The sequence below is a fragment of the Nannobrachium achirus genome (genome assembly GCF_963921795.1).
Source record: "Nannobrachium achirus genome assembly, chromosome: 19".
Taxonomy (NCBI): domain Eukaryota; kingdom Metazoa; phylum Chordata; class Actinopteri; order Myctophiformes; family Myctophidae; genus Nannobrachium; species Nannobrachium achirus.
Genome location: NC_137826.1, coordinates 32,336,949 through 32,355,604, shown reverse-complemented (window position 1 = coordinate 32,355,604; position 18,656 = coordinate 32,336,949). Strand labels below are relative to the sequence as shown.

The following is an 18,656-nucleotide window of genomic DNA, read 5'->3' as shown; positions in this document are numbered from 1 at the left end:
TAAAAGAACACAGACTTGGTTGAAAACCGGCGAACTACTCCTTTAAGTAAAAGTAGCAACACCTCAATATAAAAATACTCTTATTACGGACTTGTTTGAACTTGTGTTCAAAATGTTACTTGAGTAAAAGTACAAAAGTATAGACATCAACATATACTTAAAGGGATATTTCACTTTCGTTTTGTCATTTTATCGTCTAATCAGGCTTTTGGGAACACCCAGGACAGTTTTTGAATTTCTTCATTCAGTATTTAGATATTTGATATTCATTTCCCCCATGTTGCCCCCTTCCAGGACCGTCCTATACAACCCCATTAGAACTTCAAATTCCATTTTAACCATGATAGATTCAATGAAAACAACACCCTCCAAATACGTGAGCAGGCCGTGTTTTTTCGATAACGTTTTTCATTTATTTTTTATAATCTTTTATTGTATTTATTACGTTTCATTTCCTCCAAAAAATCATAGAAATCAATGTACATATGTAGTTATGTAGTTAAAAGAAAGAAAATGTGACTTTTTTCTCGAGTCGTGACACATAAAAAATGTGTCCGCTACGCCAGTAGTTCTCAACCTGTGGGTCGGGACCCCCTAATTATTTTGGGGGGTCCCCAGATGATTAACTTAATGTGCAACATTGTTTTCTCACTCAACAGTAAACAAACCAACATAACGTTTAAAGGGATATTTCAACTTTTGGTAATTCGTCTAATCAGGCTTTTATTAACACCCTGAACAGTTTTTACTTAGCTTGATTCAATATTTAGATATTTGATGTAAATGTTACCAGGCCCTCCAGGCCCAGGGCCTCTCCCCACACACACCCATTGTAACTTCAAACTTCATTTTAACCATGATAGATTCATTAAAAACACCCATTATTTTTTTCGGGTGACTCATATTACCCTCCTAATACGTGAGCAGGCTGTGTTTTTTCGATAACTTTTTGGAGCTGTGTGAAGCACAGGCTCCCTATACGTGGCTGTGTGGGTCTGTGTGTCTGTCTGTCTGTGTGTCTGTGTGTCTGTGTGTATGTAGCCTGAACTTCCTAAACTTCAGCACGCTACTAGTCCCACAGTTTTGCCACCACACACTCGCGCCATATGTCAAATCGACCGGCTTACTCGGGAATCGTGGGCTAGTAACTTGCTAAGAGAAAGGTTCAATAGTTTAATTGATATTAATTTATTAGTGAATTAATTTTCCCCATTGACTTATAATGGGAATCGCAAAAACTCACATTCAATTATTTGTCTCTCGCAAACCATAGGGGCTAGAGTTTCAAGACTTGGAGAGGAGGTTCATAATGATTTCAAGGATTAAATAAAAAATAATTGTGTCATTTGGCCGCATGGTGGCGCCATAACACCCCACTTTACGTTTTGGCCTGTAACTCTTGAACCGTAGGTCGGAAAATTAAAAATATTTTTTCCCTGGATTCCTTGGGTCATGACGCATCTCCCCATATAGGCCACGCCCATTTGCGCCATGATAGATTTTCCGCCATCTTGAATTTTCTCCAAAACACACTTTTTGCTCCTTTTCCTACATATTTTCTTCAAATGTCACAAAAATCGGTACACATGATCCACACACACACACACACACACACACACACACACACACACACACACACACACACACACACACACACACACACACACACACACACACACAGCTCCACTTCACACGGGTGTGATTTTTTCATTTATTTTTAATAATTCGTTTTTTGTATTGAATTTTTTCCATTTTCCCAAATAATTATAAAAAATAAATGAAAAAAAGTTATGGATAAAACACGGCCTGCTCACGTATTAGGAGGGTAGTTTGAGTCACCAGAAAAAATAATGGGTGTTTTTAATCAATCTATCATGGTTAAAATGGAGTTTGAAGTTACAATGGGTGTGTATGTGGAGAGAGGCCCTTCCACTGTTTCCCTGTTGAAAGTGGAATATCCCTTTAAGTGTTGTCAAATATTAGAAGCAGAAATTGTGAAAACACGGTTCACAATAGAACCGTGTTATACAAGATGTTTTGCATCAACTCTTAGTGCTCATCAGGGTGGGGGGTCCCCAGTTGAAATATGATTATTTTGGGGGTCGCGGCCTGAAAAGGTTGAGAACCATTGCACTACGCTACCCACAAAACAAACCCAGTGTTTGGGAACCAGTGGCCTCTACCATCCACCCCCTGTCGCTGTCCCCCAGACAGCAGTAGCCCCTCCTCCTCTCCAGGAGACATCAGCCCCCGCTAATGATAATGATGGAGGAGGGGTCAGCACTGGCCATTGTCTGGAACAGTCACCCACGCGTCACCCACAGACTTTCAGCCTTCCAGCCGTATACAAAACACCCCAAAGCCCATGTGACCTGGCTAGTACTTCATCAGGCCTGCCTGACACCCCTCTCCTGGGGAAGTGATTTATTTATTTATTTTCAGCACGCACCGGTGAAAAAATAATGATCATGCACAAGTCTATGGCACCATTGTTTTGTAATTGTTGATTATTGTGAGGCCTCACATTTACATGGTTTGGTGACATTTTCTTTGATCACAGAGCCCCCAAAAGTGCCAGGGCTAAAATTCGATTTATATTATGACATTATGACAACTATTAATCACAATATTTAGTCTAGATTTGGGAATCAAAATGATTTGTATTGCATCTTATGCGGGGAAGATTAACATCTTCACTAGTGTTACCTACAATGGGCATACAAATGAAAGAAAACACGCCACCATACATAACTAACGTGCCACTCTTCTACTACTATTATTTATTGTGGATTGCTAAAATCGTGATTTCTTCCTATGCACAATGGATTGTGCAGGCCTATGAGAGGATTATTTCTAGGTCACAGTGCCGTGGTCGTTCAGCCCCATGTTGGTTGTGACACTGGAGCCACCAGATAAAGGCTTCTGTGCTCACGTGGCCCTTTGTGCACACTGATAATATTGTCTGCATGGATGTGTGCTGTTTGCCCCTCAGATAACCCTCCTCCCTCAGACTGGTGCTGTGTCCTGCAAGAGAAGAGCCGAGCTGCTTTTAGAACACTTCTGCTTTGAAACATGGTGACTGATAGCCTGTCCTGATTAACCGAAGGTCATGAATGATATATTATAATCATGTCAAATACAATATGGGAGTGGGACCTGTATGACCTGCACCATGTCACAATACAGTGCCGAATTGTGTTGCCTTATTCAGTCTGACTCGATTACCTATGTAACCTACATTATCTTTCTTTCTTTCTAACTAAAACATTAACCTAATGTGCAACACTGTTTTCTCAATCAACGGTAAACAAACCAACACAACCTGTTGGTTTATACATCCATAGGATGTATCTGCACATTTCTAAAGTGACAATTTAAAGAGGTGGTGCCATAGTTTTGTACTTTTTCTGGTTTTCATGTGTCTGGGAGGTTGACAGTATTTCATTAGACCCCCTGGTGTGGTTGCTATGAGCAATTATGTATTCCCTTTGTATTTTGGGTTTCTTCCTCGAGGCTGCCACCTTGTGGGTCAAAAGTGCCGATCCAAAAACACAGAGTGACATCATATAATCATCCCCTCCCCCTTTTACCATTCACCCAACACTAAAAACCTAATTTTAACTCTTTCTGTACACTTTTTTGGACAAATCTTCCTCCTAGTATAATCATAATACCCGATAATCATGTTTTTCTTTGGGGGGGGGGGGGGGGGGGGGGGTCATGGCACCCCATCTTTAAGGACTTTTTAATACCTCTGAAATGACAAATTAAACATTGGCCAAATTGTCAAATATAGAGGCAGAAATTGTGAAAATAGCCGATCTACATCCTCAAAGAGGCGTTGTGAGCATGTAGATCGGCTATTTTCACAACAGAACCGTGATATAGAAAATGTAATGCCAAAACTCTCAGTGCTGCTCGTCGGGGTGGGGGGGTCCCCAGTTAAGATATGATTATTTTGGGTGTCTCGGCTTGAAAAGGTTGAGAACCACTGAGATACACTACTGTAGTATTCATCAGGGATAGAAGAACGCTCTTGCTCAGTTCAGACACAGATAAGGCCGTGCTATCCTTGGCAGGTGCAACAAAGTGTGTGTGTCAGCGGCAGGGCTCCACGAGGGAGACTTGAGGAAACGCTGGAGCGATGGAAGCTGCTGCTCAGTGGCGTCAGTTCAGCAAAAGCTAGGGTATGGCAAAGAGGGGAGTCCTCATGGAAAATAGGCATTACATTTTGGATAACACGGTTCTATTGTGAAAATAGCAGATCTACATGCTCACAACGCCTCGCGCTGCGAGGCGTTGTGAGCATGTAGATCGGCTATTTTCACAATGTCTGAAAAAAAAAAAACGCCTTTTGTCAGACTTTTACACAGGTTTCTACAGTTTCTTGGGCTGGATATGGCAGCCTGGAATGGTTGTTCAAGTGCAGCTAAACTTGGCATGTTAGTAAACGTGCCACAATTAACAATGATGCATTGCACCTGTGCAGCTGACCTGCAGAACCTGGTAATATACCATTTTGTCAAGCTGGGGAGAATACAAGTGTGGAGAATATACTTATAATACCTTGTTAAAGTGACCATTATGTAAAACTTTGCATTTGTAGTTATTTTACTGTAATTTAACAACATAATAACCAGCGCAGATAGACCAAGAGACATTCATGGATTTATATCTAAAAGTAATTTTTATTTTCCCCTCTGGACCCAGGGTATGGCAGCTGCATAACCCCTGCCATACCCAATTGACGCCCCTGCACGAGGGAGACTTGAGGAAACGTTGGAGCGATATGGAAGCTGCTGCTCTCCCCAGTCTGCAGTGTCAGCCTCCTCCCCCCCCCTCTCCCCTCCCCCGGCTGACACGACTGGCTGGCTGTCGCTCATCCCCTCGCGGCATTAGGCCGTTGCCATGGTGTTGTTTAGCGGTGCTGACAGGTGGACTCTGACGCCATCCACCCTCCACTCCCCCACCTCCACCCTCCACCCCCACCCCCACCCTCCAGGCCACATGAGTCGACAAGAGCCGCCGCATTCTCCACAATGCACCAAAAGAAATACAATAATATGCAATAAGAAGGCCACAGGGCAATGGTTGCCTATGGGACATCTCAGTGGATGCACTGTACACACGCGCACACACACACACACACACACACACACACACGCACACACACACACACACACACACACACACACACACACACACACACAGGCGTATGCATGCACACACACACACACACAAACACACACATACACACACAGGCGTATGCATGCACACACACACACACACACACACACACACACACACACACACACACACACACACACACACACACACACACACACACACACACACACACACACACACTCACACACAGGTAATCACTTTTGGGGAGATTGGGTTTTTGTTTTTAAAATGCAATCCTATCTACCTGGTGTGGATGAGATGGAGCGTAGCGCTGTGGGTGGTGTGTTTATAGCTGCTATAGTTATCCTCCAATAGAGATGGGAACATTTTGGTTCTATTTCGGGGCTGTATTATGTCAGAGCTCTGTGTTCCACATGTACGGGAAAATCCCAGTGAAAACGCTGCTGACGACTCTGAGGGGAGGTTGCTAGGTAACCTGACGTCACCAGACTGCACTAGTGTGTGGGGAGGTAAAGTGGAAGGCTTGCTCATTAGCCACCTCTAGTTTATGAGCCAGTGTTAGACAGTGCTAGATGTGCTATGCTACGGCAGGGGTCTTCAACGTTTTCACCCCTTAGTTGAGAGAGAGAGATGAAGCAGGGACCCCCACAACCTTTTCAAAGATTACATTAATTTCATGATTTGACAGAACGATCATCAGTGTATTTTGGATTCGTGTCAATTTGTGTTTTCAGATACTGTACTTCGTCTTCTCTTTTTCCCCTCTACACCAAAGCTCTTTGCCGAAAATAGACGATCTACAAGCTCACAACGCCTTGCAGCGTGAGGTGTTGTGAGCTTGTTGTGAGATTGTAGATCTGCTATTTTTGGCTAAAGTTCTCAGAATATATGGACGCTATAGTGGTTCAAGTGGTTCATATAAAAAAGGAGGAGAAAGAAAAGAGAGGGTGCCTGGACCCCACTTTGAGAACCACTGTTCCAGACAATGCAGTGAATGTGTTTAGAGATTCAAAACTCAGAATGTTGATTTATGTGACCATGTATTCTTCTGAAACTTGAGCATCATACATACACATTATGGACAGACCACATAGCCTACTGTATGTGTTACTTTTCTGTTGTTGTTGCAGAAAGCAGGTAGCACTGCTCCAAAAACTAGAAATGTACAATTCTGGGAAATTGCAAGTGTGGTTGCCTTTATATTGTGATGTTACGTGAAGCTTGACCAATCCTCAAATCCATTATATTGTCCAATCAGACATTTCTCATGCACTGAAGGAAGCTCAGTTCGGGGCCCTCCCCAGGTTGGCAGAAGGAGAGCAGAGCCCAGGATTACAGCTCAGGCAATTGGCACTGGGTGAAAAATGGGTTACAAAATTGTGGGATACAAATTTGAGAACATTTTAAAAATATATATTTGATTTTTATTTTATTTATTTTTTACTCTAGATCAGGGTTCCCCAATAGGCGGCCATTTGCGGCCCGCGGGGGGTTCTAAACGGCCCCCACCAAACCCAGTCAAAAAGAAGAAAAAAAATTACAGGTATGTTGAGTGCAATATGAAACGTAAGCTTAGCATGCTCACAGTAATCCTTAATCATTTTCAATCATATTCAAGGGCTTTTGGAGAGAAATGAGACAGACTCCAGTGACTTTTAGAGCAGAGTGAAGGTGTGTGTGTGTCTGTGTCCAGCTGATGCCAGTAAGTAGTTGACAGCCCCTCGTTAATGGATCAGAGGAAGGCAATTATGTCTGCTGTTATGTCTCAACTGGCTGCTGTTATATGCATACTTCTCAAGCAGACTAGTTAATTGGTTCTTAACGTATTTTGTTTCAACTTTAAGGAGTGCATTTCTCATAATAATTATAATAATGGTGGTATAAGAGCAGCAGCAACACTAGTATATCTGAACTGTCGCTGGAGTAGCGGGAACGCCGCCATCGCCCCCCGCAATGTTGTGGCCCTCGGCTTGGTACCCTAGACATAATTTGGCCCTAGGGGAAACCTAATTGGGGAACCCTGCTCTAGATGAAATAATACAGCTGGACAAGAACTATTGTCTGACAATAACAATATCTCTCCTTATTGGTTAACCTAAAAAGCCAGGTTCAAACTCCAGTGACTCTATATACACAAAGGAGACTGGCTTTACACTTACTGGACACTCATAGTCGCAGTGGTGTCCTTTATGTCGGTTAGTAAAAACAGAGATGTGTCGCGACTCTCTTATCATCGCAGCTCAGTGACATCATGTTGTAGTTTTCCAACCACCGCGATGAGTGAGTTATCACCTAAAATATTGACTTGGCAGAGAATGTCTATTTGTTTGACTGTATGTTTGACTGTACATCTTTATGTATGCAGACAGTCATGTTTTTACCCTAGGTCAAACATGATGTCAACATGCTTTCACATTTTCTCAGCATTTCCCGAAGGTTTCTAAGGTTTTCCATTCCATCCGTCTGTCCATCCGTCCTTCTAATATCTTGTCAGGAGTATAATAATATCCTACGATGACCAACCATGGTACTGTACTGTATATGGTTATATTGTATCTATGGAAGAGGTGCATCACATATCAAAACTAGGTCACTGTGACCCTAAAAACCCTATTGCAAACATTGCATCATCCTGTGGTGGACTATGGATTACCTTGTAATATTTTGCCTTGTTGTTACCGGTACATATTCCATGACAACTTGTTTTTCTGATTAAGACAAACAGGCAGGCGGTGTGTCATGGATTTTTGGGAAAAGATAGTTAATGTTGTCAGTACAATTACAGCCAAATTGATAGCACTTGAGTGTTAATGTGTAGCTGAATGAGAGCTGTTAACATCTATTCAAATGGAGAGCCTCTTAGCTTTAGCTGAGTTGTTACCCAAGGTGACATCGACCATGCTTATACCTGACCTCTCTTTCATTCTATTTCTCTCTCCATTTTAATTTCCTGAAGTGGATATGCTTCTGTTGGCTGTCAGACTGCTGCCTTGTACGTCCCAAGGCCACTCCTCCTCAGCATTGTGTGGTTGTGTGTTTACGTGTGATGTGTGTGTTTGTGAATGAGCGCATTCAATGAGCATGGAAAGACGCACACGCTCCTCATTGTTGCTCAAGCTCTTGAGGGGTGGCTGCTGGTTGTGAGCTAACAGATGCTTCGCAGCTCATCTGAAGCCGCCGTTGCCTGCTCAAGGCTGGCCGCTGTAATGGACTCTTACAGATAAGCTCGGAGATAAGGCGACACACTATACGGCAGTGTTGAGCTGCCCAACGCGCGCCACTGCAAACCAATACCATGGTGTTTGTCACAAGAGCAAGAGTCTGAACGGCCCGCTTACACCAAACCAGACCAAAGTTGACCGGCATCCTGAGAGGACCGCAATCTAACTACGGTAGTAGGGCTAAAAATAACATTACAATAAAGTAAAATAACTTTACAATAAAGTGTTAGCTCCGCAGAGTTCATCCTCTGCTGAGTCATGACAATCTGCCCATTAGAGGATGATACAGGCCTAGCTTGTGTGCATATCAACCAAATGTCATATTTTGGCCAAATGTTGGACTGACAGAACAACCAATAAATGTTTTTAAACATTTTTGCCCCGTTAGTGGGTCAAAATAAATTGTTGCATTGCACCACCAGTTCATGTTTTACAGTTGATTTTACTCATAGGCCTCTAGACTTTTGATGTGGAAAGACCCTAGGTAAAGGGGCCTTGTGTCCATTTGTTGAAGGGTTCCTATCTCCTATTCTGGCCTTTTATTTCATTGCCTTGTGCAGTTCACTCTTTTATATTAATCCTCCAGTGTGTGATCCGCATCGCAGCAGGCATCGGTTGAGTCGTTTGGTATTTCTCTGCCCTTTAACGGTGGTCCTCTCCGTTCTTGCTCCCATCACGCAGTGATCCACAGCCGTCTCAGGCTTTGGTGTCAGGCCTTTGTTTAGACAGAGCGCACTGCAGGGTTCGCCATGTCCTAGTCATGTTTACTGATGCATCCCACGTCACGAGAGAGCCAGAGACACTACAGCGATGGCCTTCATGGAGGGTTTACTCATTAAAAGTGCTGATTAGCAGAGGCAAACATGGAGAGCAGGACTGGGGGTGGGGTTGCAACAGTGAGCTGCACAGCCAAATCCTCTGTGTCTCCGAGTATTAAAAAAAACAACCTTATAGGGTGAATTCACTAAAGGATTGCGCAGCTTTTACGGAAATTGTGTAATTCTCAAAGCCAGGCTAAGCAAATAGCATCTTGGTGCTCCGGTATTATTTGCACATGTTTAAATGAGGTATTATAAATACGTGACTGACATATCGGCCCTGGGCCCATTTCTATGCAAATAGGCCTCATAGCAAAAGAGTTCCATACACAAATACCACTAGCACTAATAGCCATATTTTGTGAAAGAGGTTGAACGTATGGGCATTGCTGCTCTGTTTATTAACACACTTATTCTGTAGAGATTATTTTTGACCTCATATGTACATCATTTTGAATGATTTCCTCAGTCATGGTGGCAGCGCATAGCCTTGAAATCACTGCACAATAACACACAGCTTCCCTACATACTGTATGTTCTTAGATTGGTACAAAATAAGGGATGAGGGTACTCAATGCTCAGGTGGGCAAAAGTCAGCAGAATTTTGTAACGGTGAGTATCGGACGAATTTAACCAATGTCTGTAACAGCAATGTCATTCATGAATAGTACAGTTTTCCAGACTTTTTTTCCAGGCTGCAAATTGTAACTGGCCCCTGTGTAAAAAGTTAAAAGTCTAAGCTTATCACTGGAGTGGAAACGACCCCCTCCTCCCAACGGTTCACTGTACTTATCTTTCTTTCATATACATATTACTTCTTGTATATATGATGTTTTTGCATTTGTTTGTCTTTAAATGTCTTGATGAATTGAATACACAGCCTTAATGGAAACAAGCCTTTTAGCATTCTTTTGTATAAATCGGTGCCTTTATTTTGCAAACTGTTAATAAAGTAATCAATCAATCAATTCATAAATAGTCCAGTTTCCACTGACATATTGAAATAAATGTTTGAGCACAGCCCTTCTGCTCATACAGTGGACTTCAGTGTGGCATGGTAGGCCATGTAAAATATTATTTTCTGACAAAAAAACTCTGTTACAAAACTTTAAGGACATGTTTAGCGCAGTATCTTTTGCTGACCAGACCTTGAGACAGGGCAGATTGTGATACATATCAGCGACAGCAATCCATTCTTTGTGATTTCTTCTTCCCTCAAAGTTAAACTGAGTACTTGTCAGAGTGCTACCCTGAGCAGGCAAGTTCTCATCTCCTCCTCTCCCTCTATTGCCCTGTTCCTGTAGAGCCACTAGTGACTGTAATGTTGATGTGCTGGTAAATGGTAAATGGTAAATGGTGCATTTATATAGCGCTTTTATCCAAAGCGCTTTACAGAGATTGTGCATTACATTCACCCATTCACGCACACATTCATACACCGGTGGCGGAGGAAACCATGCAAGGCACCAACCTGCTCACCGGGAGCAATGTGGGGTTCAGAGTCTTGCCCAAGGACCCTTCGACATTAACTCAGGGGGAGCCCGGATTCGAACTGGGAACCCTTCGGGAACCCTTCGTGCTCTAATAACGGTTTCTCTACCCCTGAGCTATGCCACATGCTGCCACACATGCTGCCACAGCATCTCGCCAGGGGAGGAGAGAGAATCCAGTATATCAGGGAAAACCATATCCTACTGTGCACAGCCCTCTTTGCCCCATAGCTGGGAAAGGAGGAGATTTTTTTTTTTATGTAACCCACATTTTGACTGTTGGAATTATTTATCATTTTCTGTCATGTAAATGTGTATTTACAGAAATAGATAATAACTAGAAAGATGCAATTGGAAATTGCAAGTGTGGTTGCTGACGTGACTATATTCTGCAGTAAGTGTCATGTGAAGCTCGACCAGTTGATTCCCTATTGATTCCCATTCCCATTGATTCCATCAATTTCCAATGGCAGCGGAAAGGTCACCCTAGAAGTAAATACATTTTCCCCAGGACTATAATGTGTTGCCCTGTTGGGCAACCACACTAATAAATTCTATTGTATCAAAAGATTAATGGTGAATTCAGTGGATGCCTATTGCCTAGCTAGCCTCTGCTTTGGGAACAAAACACATTAACCCATTAGTGATGTTTTAGTCCATGTACTCTGTGGAGGAGGCACGATGGTCTGCCAGCCTCACACACACACATTGAACTTTGCATCTTCCAGGGCTTTAGTGATGTCACTGCGGTCGCTCGTCATCCGCTTCAATGTTCCAAAGACACTCGGTTGCCATGCCAGCGCGGCAGACACCCTCATGAGATGGCCAGCTCATTGTCCTTTCCATGTAATAATAGCTATTTATTTATATCTAATTGACAGCGCTGCTTACGGGTGGGTTGGGTGTGTGTGTGTGTGTGTGTGTGTGTGTGTGTGTGTGTGTGTGTGTGTGTGTGTGTGTGTGTGTGTGTGTGTGTGTGTGTGTGTGTTTTGCATGTGTGTGTCTGTGGTGGTGGTGTGGGGGGGGGGTTAAACAAACCCAGTCTTATTTATGAAAGACTGAGCTGGGACATGGATTGGAGGAAGTTTCAGGCCATTACAAAGGAAGGGAATTCTCATTTGTGTGATGGAAGTCATTTTTGTGTCAAGTTGGCCTTTTCGCACACTTGGGGGAAGATACTATGGCAGCTGGTGTGAGGGGCAGTGATGAATCCCAGATAGGCTTGGATACATGGCCCTCTTAATTAAATTCAAGGGAACAATTCAGTAACTCAGTCATTCAACTGCAGACCTACCACAAAATGATGTTCAAAGCTAACAAATTCTTCATCTTTGCAGTATAGGAATATAAAATTACCTATGTTTTATTTTTGCATGGCCAACTGCCTTAGCTTTCACTCACAGGTTGCGATGCGACATGTTGTGTGCGTAGATCTACTATTTTCAAACATTTTGTACTTTTACTTTTGGTACTTTAAGTATATTTTGATGCCAATACTTTCGTAGTTTTACTCGGGTACATGTTGAATTCAGGACTTTTACTTTAACAGAGTATTTCTACATTGCAGTGTCGATACTTTTACTTAAGTATAAAATGTCAGTACTTTTCCCACCACTGCATAGAGGTGTGACACGTATCCTCAAAGCCAGAGACATCCTAAAAGAAGTCGTGCCCAAAGATGCTGCTCTGTAGTCTCCGCTTTGTCATGCCCCTCCCAACCGTGTGGTGTTCTCTGTTGCCCCCTGCAGGTGAAGCTGATGAAGTACATCTGTAAGCAGCTGCAGTGCAAGCAGAAGGTGCCGGAGACGGAGAGGCCCGAGGCCCTGGACAGCTATCCACGGTTAGCAGACTGGCTGCGCATCATCAACCTGCGTCCTGAGCTCATCGAGGTGGGCCACCATGTTGCTGTGTGTGTGTGTGTGTGTGTGTGTGTGTGTGTGTGTGTGTGTGTGTGTGTGTGTGTGTGTGTGTGTGTGTGTGTGTGACTGACAGTGATTCACTGTGTTTGGGTTTTTCTTTTTCTCTTTTTTAAATATATTTTGGGGTCATCTTTTTTAAATTGATAGTGTACTGTACAGTGTAGATCACTGGTTCCCATTTCTTTTTATGGGTCCCTTAATTTTTGATTTCCTACATTTTGTTTTTAATTATTATTATATATTATTCAAAAACATTAGAAAAATAAACATTCCCCAAAAAGTTATGATTTTCATGAAAAAAGGACAAAAGAATGCACAGAATTTCATTAATAAATTAAGTCCAAGAAATTTCATAAATTAGAAAAGAAATGTTTAAGTATTGAAAATAGACAATATACAAGCTCAATTCGCACCGTGTTGTGAGCTTGTAGATCTGCTATTTTCACTAGTTTGGGTGCTGGGCAAATGTCTAATTTCTCTTTTGGGTCACGGGCTCAAAAGTTTGGAAACCACTGGTGTAGATGGACAGGAAACAGGGAGAGAGAGTTGGGGAGAAGTAACAAACCTTGGAGTTCGACACTATTTACTTTAAGGAAGCAAAAGCTCATGTCACATAACTGGCTGATATTTTAAATTAATTTGCAAGCTTCTTCCACGTTGGTGTTTTACTGAAGCCTTAATGACACCTTTAACTTTAAGGAAAAAACTTAAACTTGTATCAGTGGCTCACCTATAAGCTTCATGTTATAGGTAACATGTGAGTAAAATGACAATAGAAACTCTAATTTAAATAAAGGTAGCTTTGGATAAATATAACTTGCCTTTGTACGAAAAATATCAGCCTTTAGGAAAGATGCGAATCACATAATTGCTTGACATAATGTCCAGCACAGGTTTTTGTCATCAATTTGAACTTCTCAGTTAACTGTGGTTGAGCTGGAACATAATTTATTCTCAGTCTACAGTACATCGCTGTCACTCACTGATTTGCTTAGTATAAGTTAGGCCCAAGGTTTACTTGTACTGTTGGTAGACTCTAGACCAGCAGGCTACAGAACTGTAGCCAAAAATAGCAGATCTACAAGCTCTGCTGCGAGGCGTTGTGAGCTTGTAGATCGGCTATTTTCAGCAAAGAGGTTTGGTGTAGAGGGGGAAAAGAGCAGACTAAGTACAGAGTGAAAGGTCAAGTTTAAAAGGTATTGACTGTTCAAGTGGTTAAATATCTGAAAACACAAATTGACATGAATCCAACATACACTGATGATTGTGCTGTCAAACGATGAAACTATATGGAATCTGGGGGTCCCTGCTTCATCTCTCTCAACTAAGGGGTCCTTGGCCTGAAAACGTTGAAGACCCCTGCTCTAGACTCAAACATGGCTAAAACAGATTATCTACAAGCTCACGTGTCACATCATAGTATTAGAATGTATTTTCTTTATAATCAATTAAATCAATTCGTTCGAGTAACTGTTAAAAACACTGTAATTGAAGGCGTGTTTCTCTCGTTGCAGGCAGTGCCAGTGAAGCTGTCCCTGGATTCCTTGCTGCAGATGCCAGGCTCTCAGGTGCGGGAGATCATGAGAAGGCTAGGCTCCAGTTCAGAGGAGTGTGCCAGGCTCAGCGCTGCCCTCTCCTGTCTCAAGAGTGCCACTGAATCAGGTGTGTGGGAAATGTTCCAAGGCCCAATCCCAATGTCCAGTTGTCCACCCTATAGCCTACCCCAGGGGTCTTTCAGTTTTTCAGGCCTTAGCTGAGAGGAAGATAAAGCAGGGACCCCCCCCCCCCCCCCCCCCCCCACTACATATTGTATAAAATTGTGTTGCAGATATTGTTTGACAGCACTGTCATCCGTATATGTTATTCATGTTAATGTGTTTTTTCAGACATTTAACCACGTTGATACTTAGCAAATTTGACCTTTCACTCTGTACTTGGTCTGATCTTTTTTTTTTTTACCTTTACACCAAACCTATTTACTAAAAATAGCTGATCTACAAGCTCTCAACGCCTCGCGAGCTTGTAGATCTGCTATTTTTGGCTAAAGTTCTCCTCAGAATAGGGATGCGAGGTTTCAAGTTGTTCATTTAAAAGAATTATCCTATCACACAAAGATTTGGACGACCCCCTGTTGTAACTCTTGAGGACCCCTAGGGGTCCCGGACCCTCTGTTGAAGACCCCTGGCCTACCCTGAGCACTGTACCCTCATAGACTTTAAAACCCATTTAGAACGGGTACACATTATTGTGTATCATTATTTTATGCTTTAACTATTGAAAAATAGCAGATATACAAGCTCACAGCGCGGCACCGAGTGCCGCGCTGCGAGCTTGTACATCTGCTATTTTTGAAAATTTTGACAGATTATATCAGTGTCTTTTGAGTCCTTGTAAGGTTTTTAAAAAAAAACCTATGTTTCTATGTCAGCAATCTGGTTAGCCGTCGTCAAAGAAAAGGTCCTTTTCACTTAACTGGAGCTCAGTTAGTCTGTTCTTGAGAGACTACTGTGTCAGTGGTGCTCAAACCTTTTCACGTGAAGGACCCCCAAAATGATATGTATTTGTCCACGGACCCCCATCTGGCAATCTCAAAATATTTAGTTCCAGGGACCACCCAGAAGCAAAATTTGAGTTACAAACGTTCGCTTTGAAAATACATAGTCAAAGATTTGCACACATTTTCACGACTTTTTCAAAAATAGCAGATCTACAAGCTCGCAGCTGAGCTTGAAGATCTGCTATTTTTCACTGGTTAAAGCATTCAATAATTCTAGGCCTAAATAGGTTAAGTAACATATCCTGCTGAAATGTGTGAGTCCAAGAGGGTGCAAGGGCTTGAAATGTACAAATGTGATATGAAGAGCAGAACAGTACTTTGTGACATCACATTACCGTGGCGATGCTAGCAACATTTCCTTTGCTATTTTGCTTCTTTATGACTATTTTCAAATTCTTATTCTACTTTTTTTTGTCCACATTGTTGGGGAGGCATTAAGTACAATAATTTCACAAGTTGCCACAGCTTTATTGTAAGTGATTCTAACATAAATCTTTGAGCTTGAACTAGCTATCGCTATCTACCATAGCGATGAGATGAGGCTCATATTCCATTTGTAAATACATAAAATTGTGTTCGTTGTAAAGTCATATTATATTAAAAGTAAAACATATCCTTATTTGTATTTCTTGATAGAGGCAATATTTTTGATAGGCCATTGTTTGTATCATTGTTTGAGTCATCATCATGCCATCATGGGACAAACAACTACAAACACAGCTGGTTATGAATCAACACTTAGATACTGTATGTTTTGACCAGCATTAAAACTTCTTGCCAGCTCCTTCCATGTTCTGTTTTTCTTTTTTTTTTAGTTTGTTGTTGTTTTTTTCTTGCTTCCTGCCTTCACCTCCGATTTTTAACATCACAACTCTAGGAATTGTGGGATTTTACCTCAAGCAAAGTATGGAGCAAAGCAGACTTAAAAAGTATGCACAAATTGTTGAAAAGGTCTGTGAGAGAGCCCTTGTACACTTGCTGATTTTACAGAGGGACTCGCCGATGAGTGTGCGCCCTCGCACACTCATCGGTAATGCCAATCAAAGTACAGTGAAGGAAATGATTATTTGATCCTTTGCCAATCCTATATATTAAAATATATCAAACTATTTTTGAGCGGTGCAAACCGCTCCTACATTTCACTTTGTGTGTATTAGCCATATGTGCTCATACACATAAAGTAATTGACGTCTCGGACAGGACAGCCCATACAAGGAGATATGCACGTGTGTCGTGTTTGCACTGCTCACTTCACGATTACAGGTGCGATTTATTTGCTATTCTGTCTCTCACTGTTGAAATAAAGCAACCAATTAGACCGTACATTTTTCAGTGGGCAAACTTACAAAATCGCCATGGGATGAAACAATTATTTCCTTCACTGTGCCTGGGTGCGGACATTGAGAGTCTCTCATCTGACCAGTCACTCTTTTTCTGTGTTGGGCCAGGAGACGAGCTTAGGGACGATGGAGCTACTAGGAGGGACAGTGGCTCTCTGCTCACCGCAGACCAGCTGAACGCCATGGGGGCTCCGCTGCGTCCTCACAGTCCCTCGCCTCTGGCCCGCCCGTCCACTACGCCATCCACGCCCTCCACCCCCTGTGCGGCTTACCCACACCCCCGCTCTGGTTCCGTCTCAGGTGTGCCCACGGCCGAGGCGCAGGCTTCGTACGTCTATGGCGACAGCCCCCTCACGGATCCGTTTCCCATGTCCGCGGCCCGTGCGGCCAGATTCCATGGACGCACCTCTACTCCACCCATAACGCCGCCCTCCAAGAGGCGCCATCGGCTAAAACCCCCGTGCACCCCGCCGCCTCCCTCCCGCAAAGTGCTTCACCTGCTGCCTAACATCACACTGACCCGCAGCAAAAGCCACGAATCCCAGCTGGGCAACCGCATTGAAGACCCACCTGCCAACAAGTAGGTCCCCATACTGTCTTTATTTCACCTGCTCTTTTTATTAAGTAGGAGAGTAGGGATGTAACTACTAAAAAATAAAAAGCTATTCACTGCTTGGGGTATTGCACATAAACATGGACCATTTTTCCGTTAATGACTTTATTTATGCATTAAGCATTTCTTAATTCTGTCCAAACGTTGTGAATGTAGACCTTGAATAATTGAGGAAATGTTGGCCGAATATAATTGCTTGGCTAATAAGTCTGAATTTTGAATTTTGTTCATAAATCAATAAATGAAGTGCACTGAATAGACGACTTCTCTCAGCAGGTTCCCTGCAAATTGATAAAGTAATGAAATTTGGCAAATAAATTAATGGCTTTTTTCAAAAAATCATGTCAAGCATACAGTGAACCCTTTCCATGGGTTCTAATAGAAGGATGGATGAACCAGCCCAACCTCCAGTCCTTGACGGTTAAATTTCTACCCTTTCAAGACCTCACTTTGTAACTTTTGTTAATGAATAAAATTCAATTTCAATTCAATGTTATTAAAGTGTCAAATCACAACAAGTTGTCTCAAGACACTTTGTCCCACCATGAGCAAGCAACTTTGCGGCAGTAGCAACGAAAAACTCTCCTTGAACTGGAAGAAACGGCAGGCAGACCCAGGGTGGGCGGCCGTCTGCTTCGACTGTGTTGGGGGCGAAAGAAAGAAAGAGAGAGGGACAGAGACAAAATGTAACTTTGTCCAATCTGTATGGTAGAGTATGTTGTTAATAGACATTTAGATTGTGTCAATGTCTCACCTAGACACAGATCAGACAGTCAGACAGATAGATCTGACACGAATGTTGACCTGATAGTCAAGATTCAATTTATCCCCCGAGCTAGCAGGCCGGCTCTATTAGCTCAATGGTAAAAATGTCAGCACATAAGCAGGACACCAGGTTCAAACCCAGGGTAGAAGAGGAACGTTACATAGTGCTGCTTTAAGCTAACACTGGATGTTTCTGTGCAGGGGTTATGTAGGACATACTGTACAGCACACTGTTATTACAGATACAGATTTTCTCCCTCTCCCTCAGACAGGCACACATTATTTCTCTCCCTCCCTCCCTCACACGCACGCACGCACGCACGCACGCACGCACACACACACACACACACACACACACACACACACACACACACACACACACACACACACACACACACACACACACACACACACACACACACATCCTGCCTGTTGCTCTTTTGCTCTATGTATTTGACTGGGGGTAAATCCTCCACAGAAGAGATTATGAGTCAAAACAGGAAGCATTTCCTAGGACTAATGCTCAGTGGTGGTAATACAAACACACACACACGTATGCACATATGCACATATGCACACAGAGTAGTGTGTTTTCTCTACAACATCTGTAACATCCGGTCCATGTATGGCAAAGCTTTGCTGTAAATTCCTGTAACATAACTAGACAGACGTAAACAGGACTGCTATCCCATGCATCTGACGACGCGTGCGTGCGTGAGACTGTGTGCAGGGGCGATCCTACAATCTTTCGGGGCCCTAGGTAAAATTCCTAGCTTACATATTGG

At 42.7% G+C, this 18,656-nt stretch overlaps 1 protein-coding gene across 3 annotated transcripts in view; it reads left to right on the top strand.

The window, feature by feature from the left end:
- ksr1a (kinase suppressor of ras 1a) overlaps nucleotides 1-18,656 on the top strand; it is a 59,520-nt gene that overhangs the window by 24,379 nt on the left and 16,485 nt on the right. For 2 of the 3 annotated variants that reach the window (XM_080748998.1, XM_080748999.1), the window contains exons 2-4: nucleotides 12,426-12,566; nucleotides 14,111-14,258; nucleotides 16,602-17,073. In XM_080748998.1, coding sequence (XP_080605124.1) covers nucleotides 12,426-12,566; nucleotides 14,111-14,258; nucleotides 16,602-17,073 — 761 coding nt within the window. Of the gene's footprint in view, nucleotides 1-8,297; nucleotides 8,541-12,425; nucleotides 12,567-14,110; nucleotides 14,259-16,601; nucleotides 17,074-18,656 lie in introns of those variants that run through there. The other variant, XM_080749000.1, reaches the window with a different exon arrangement.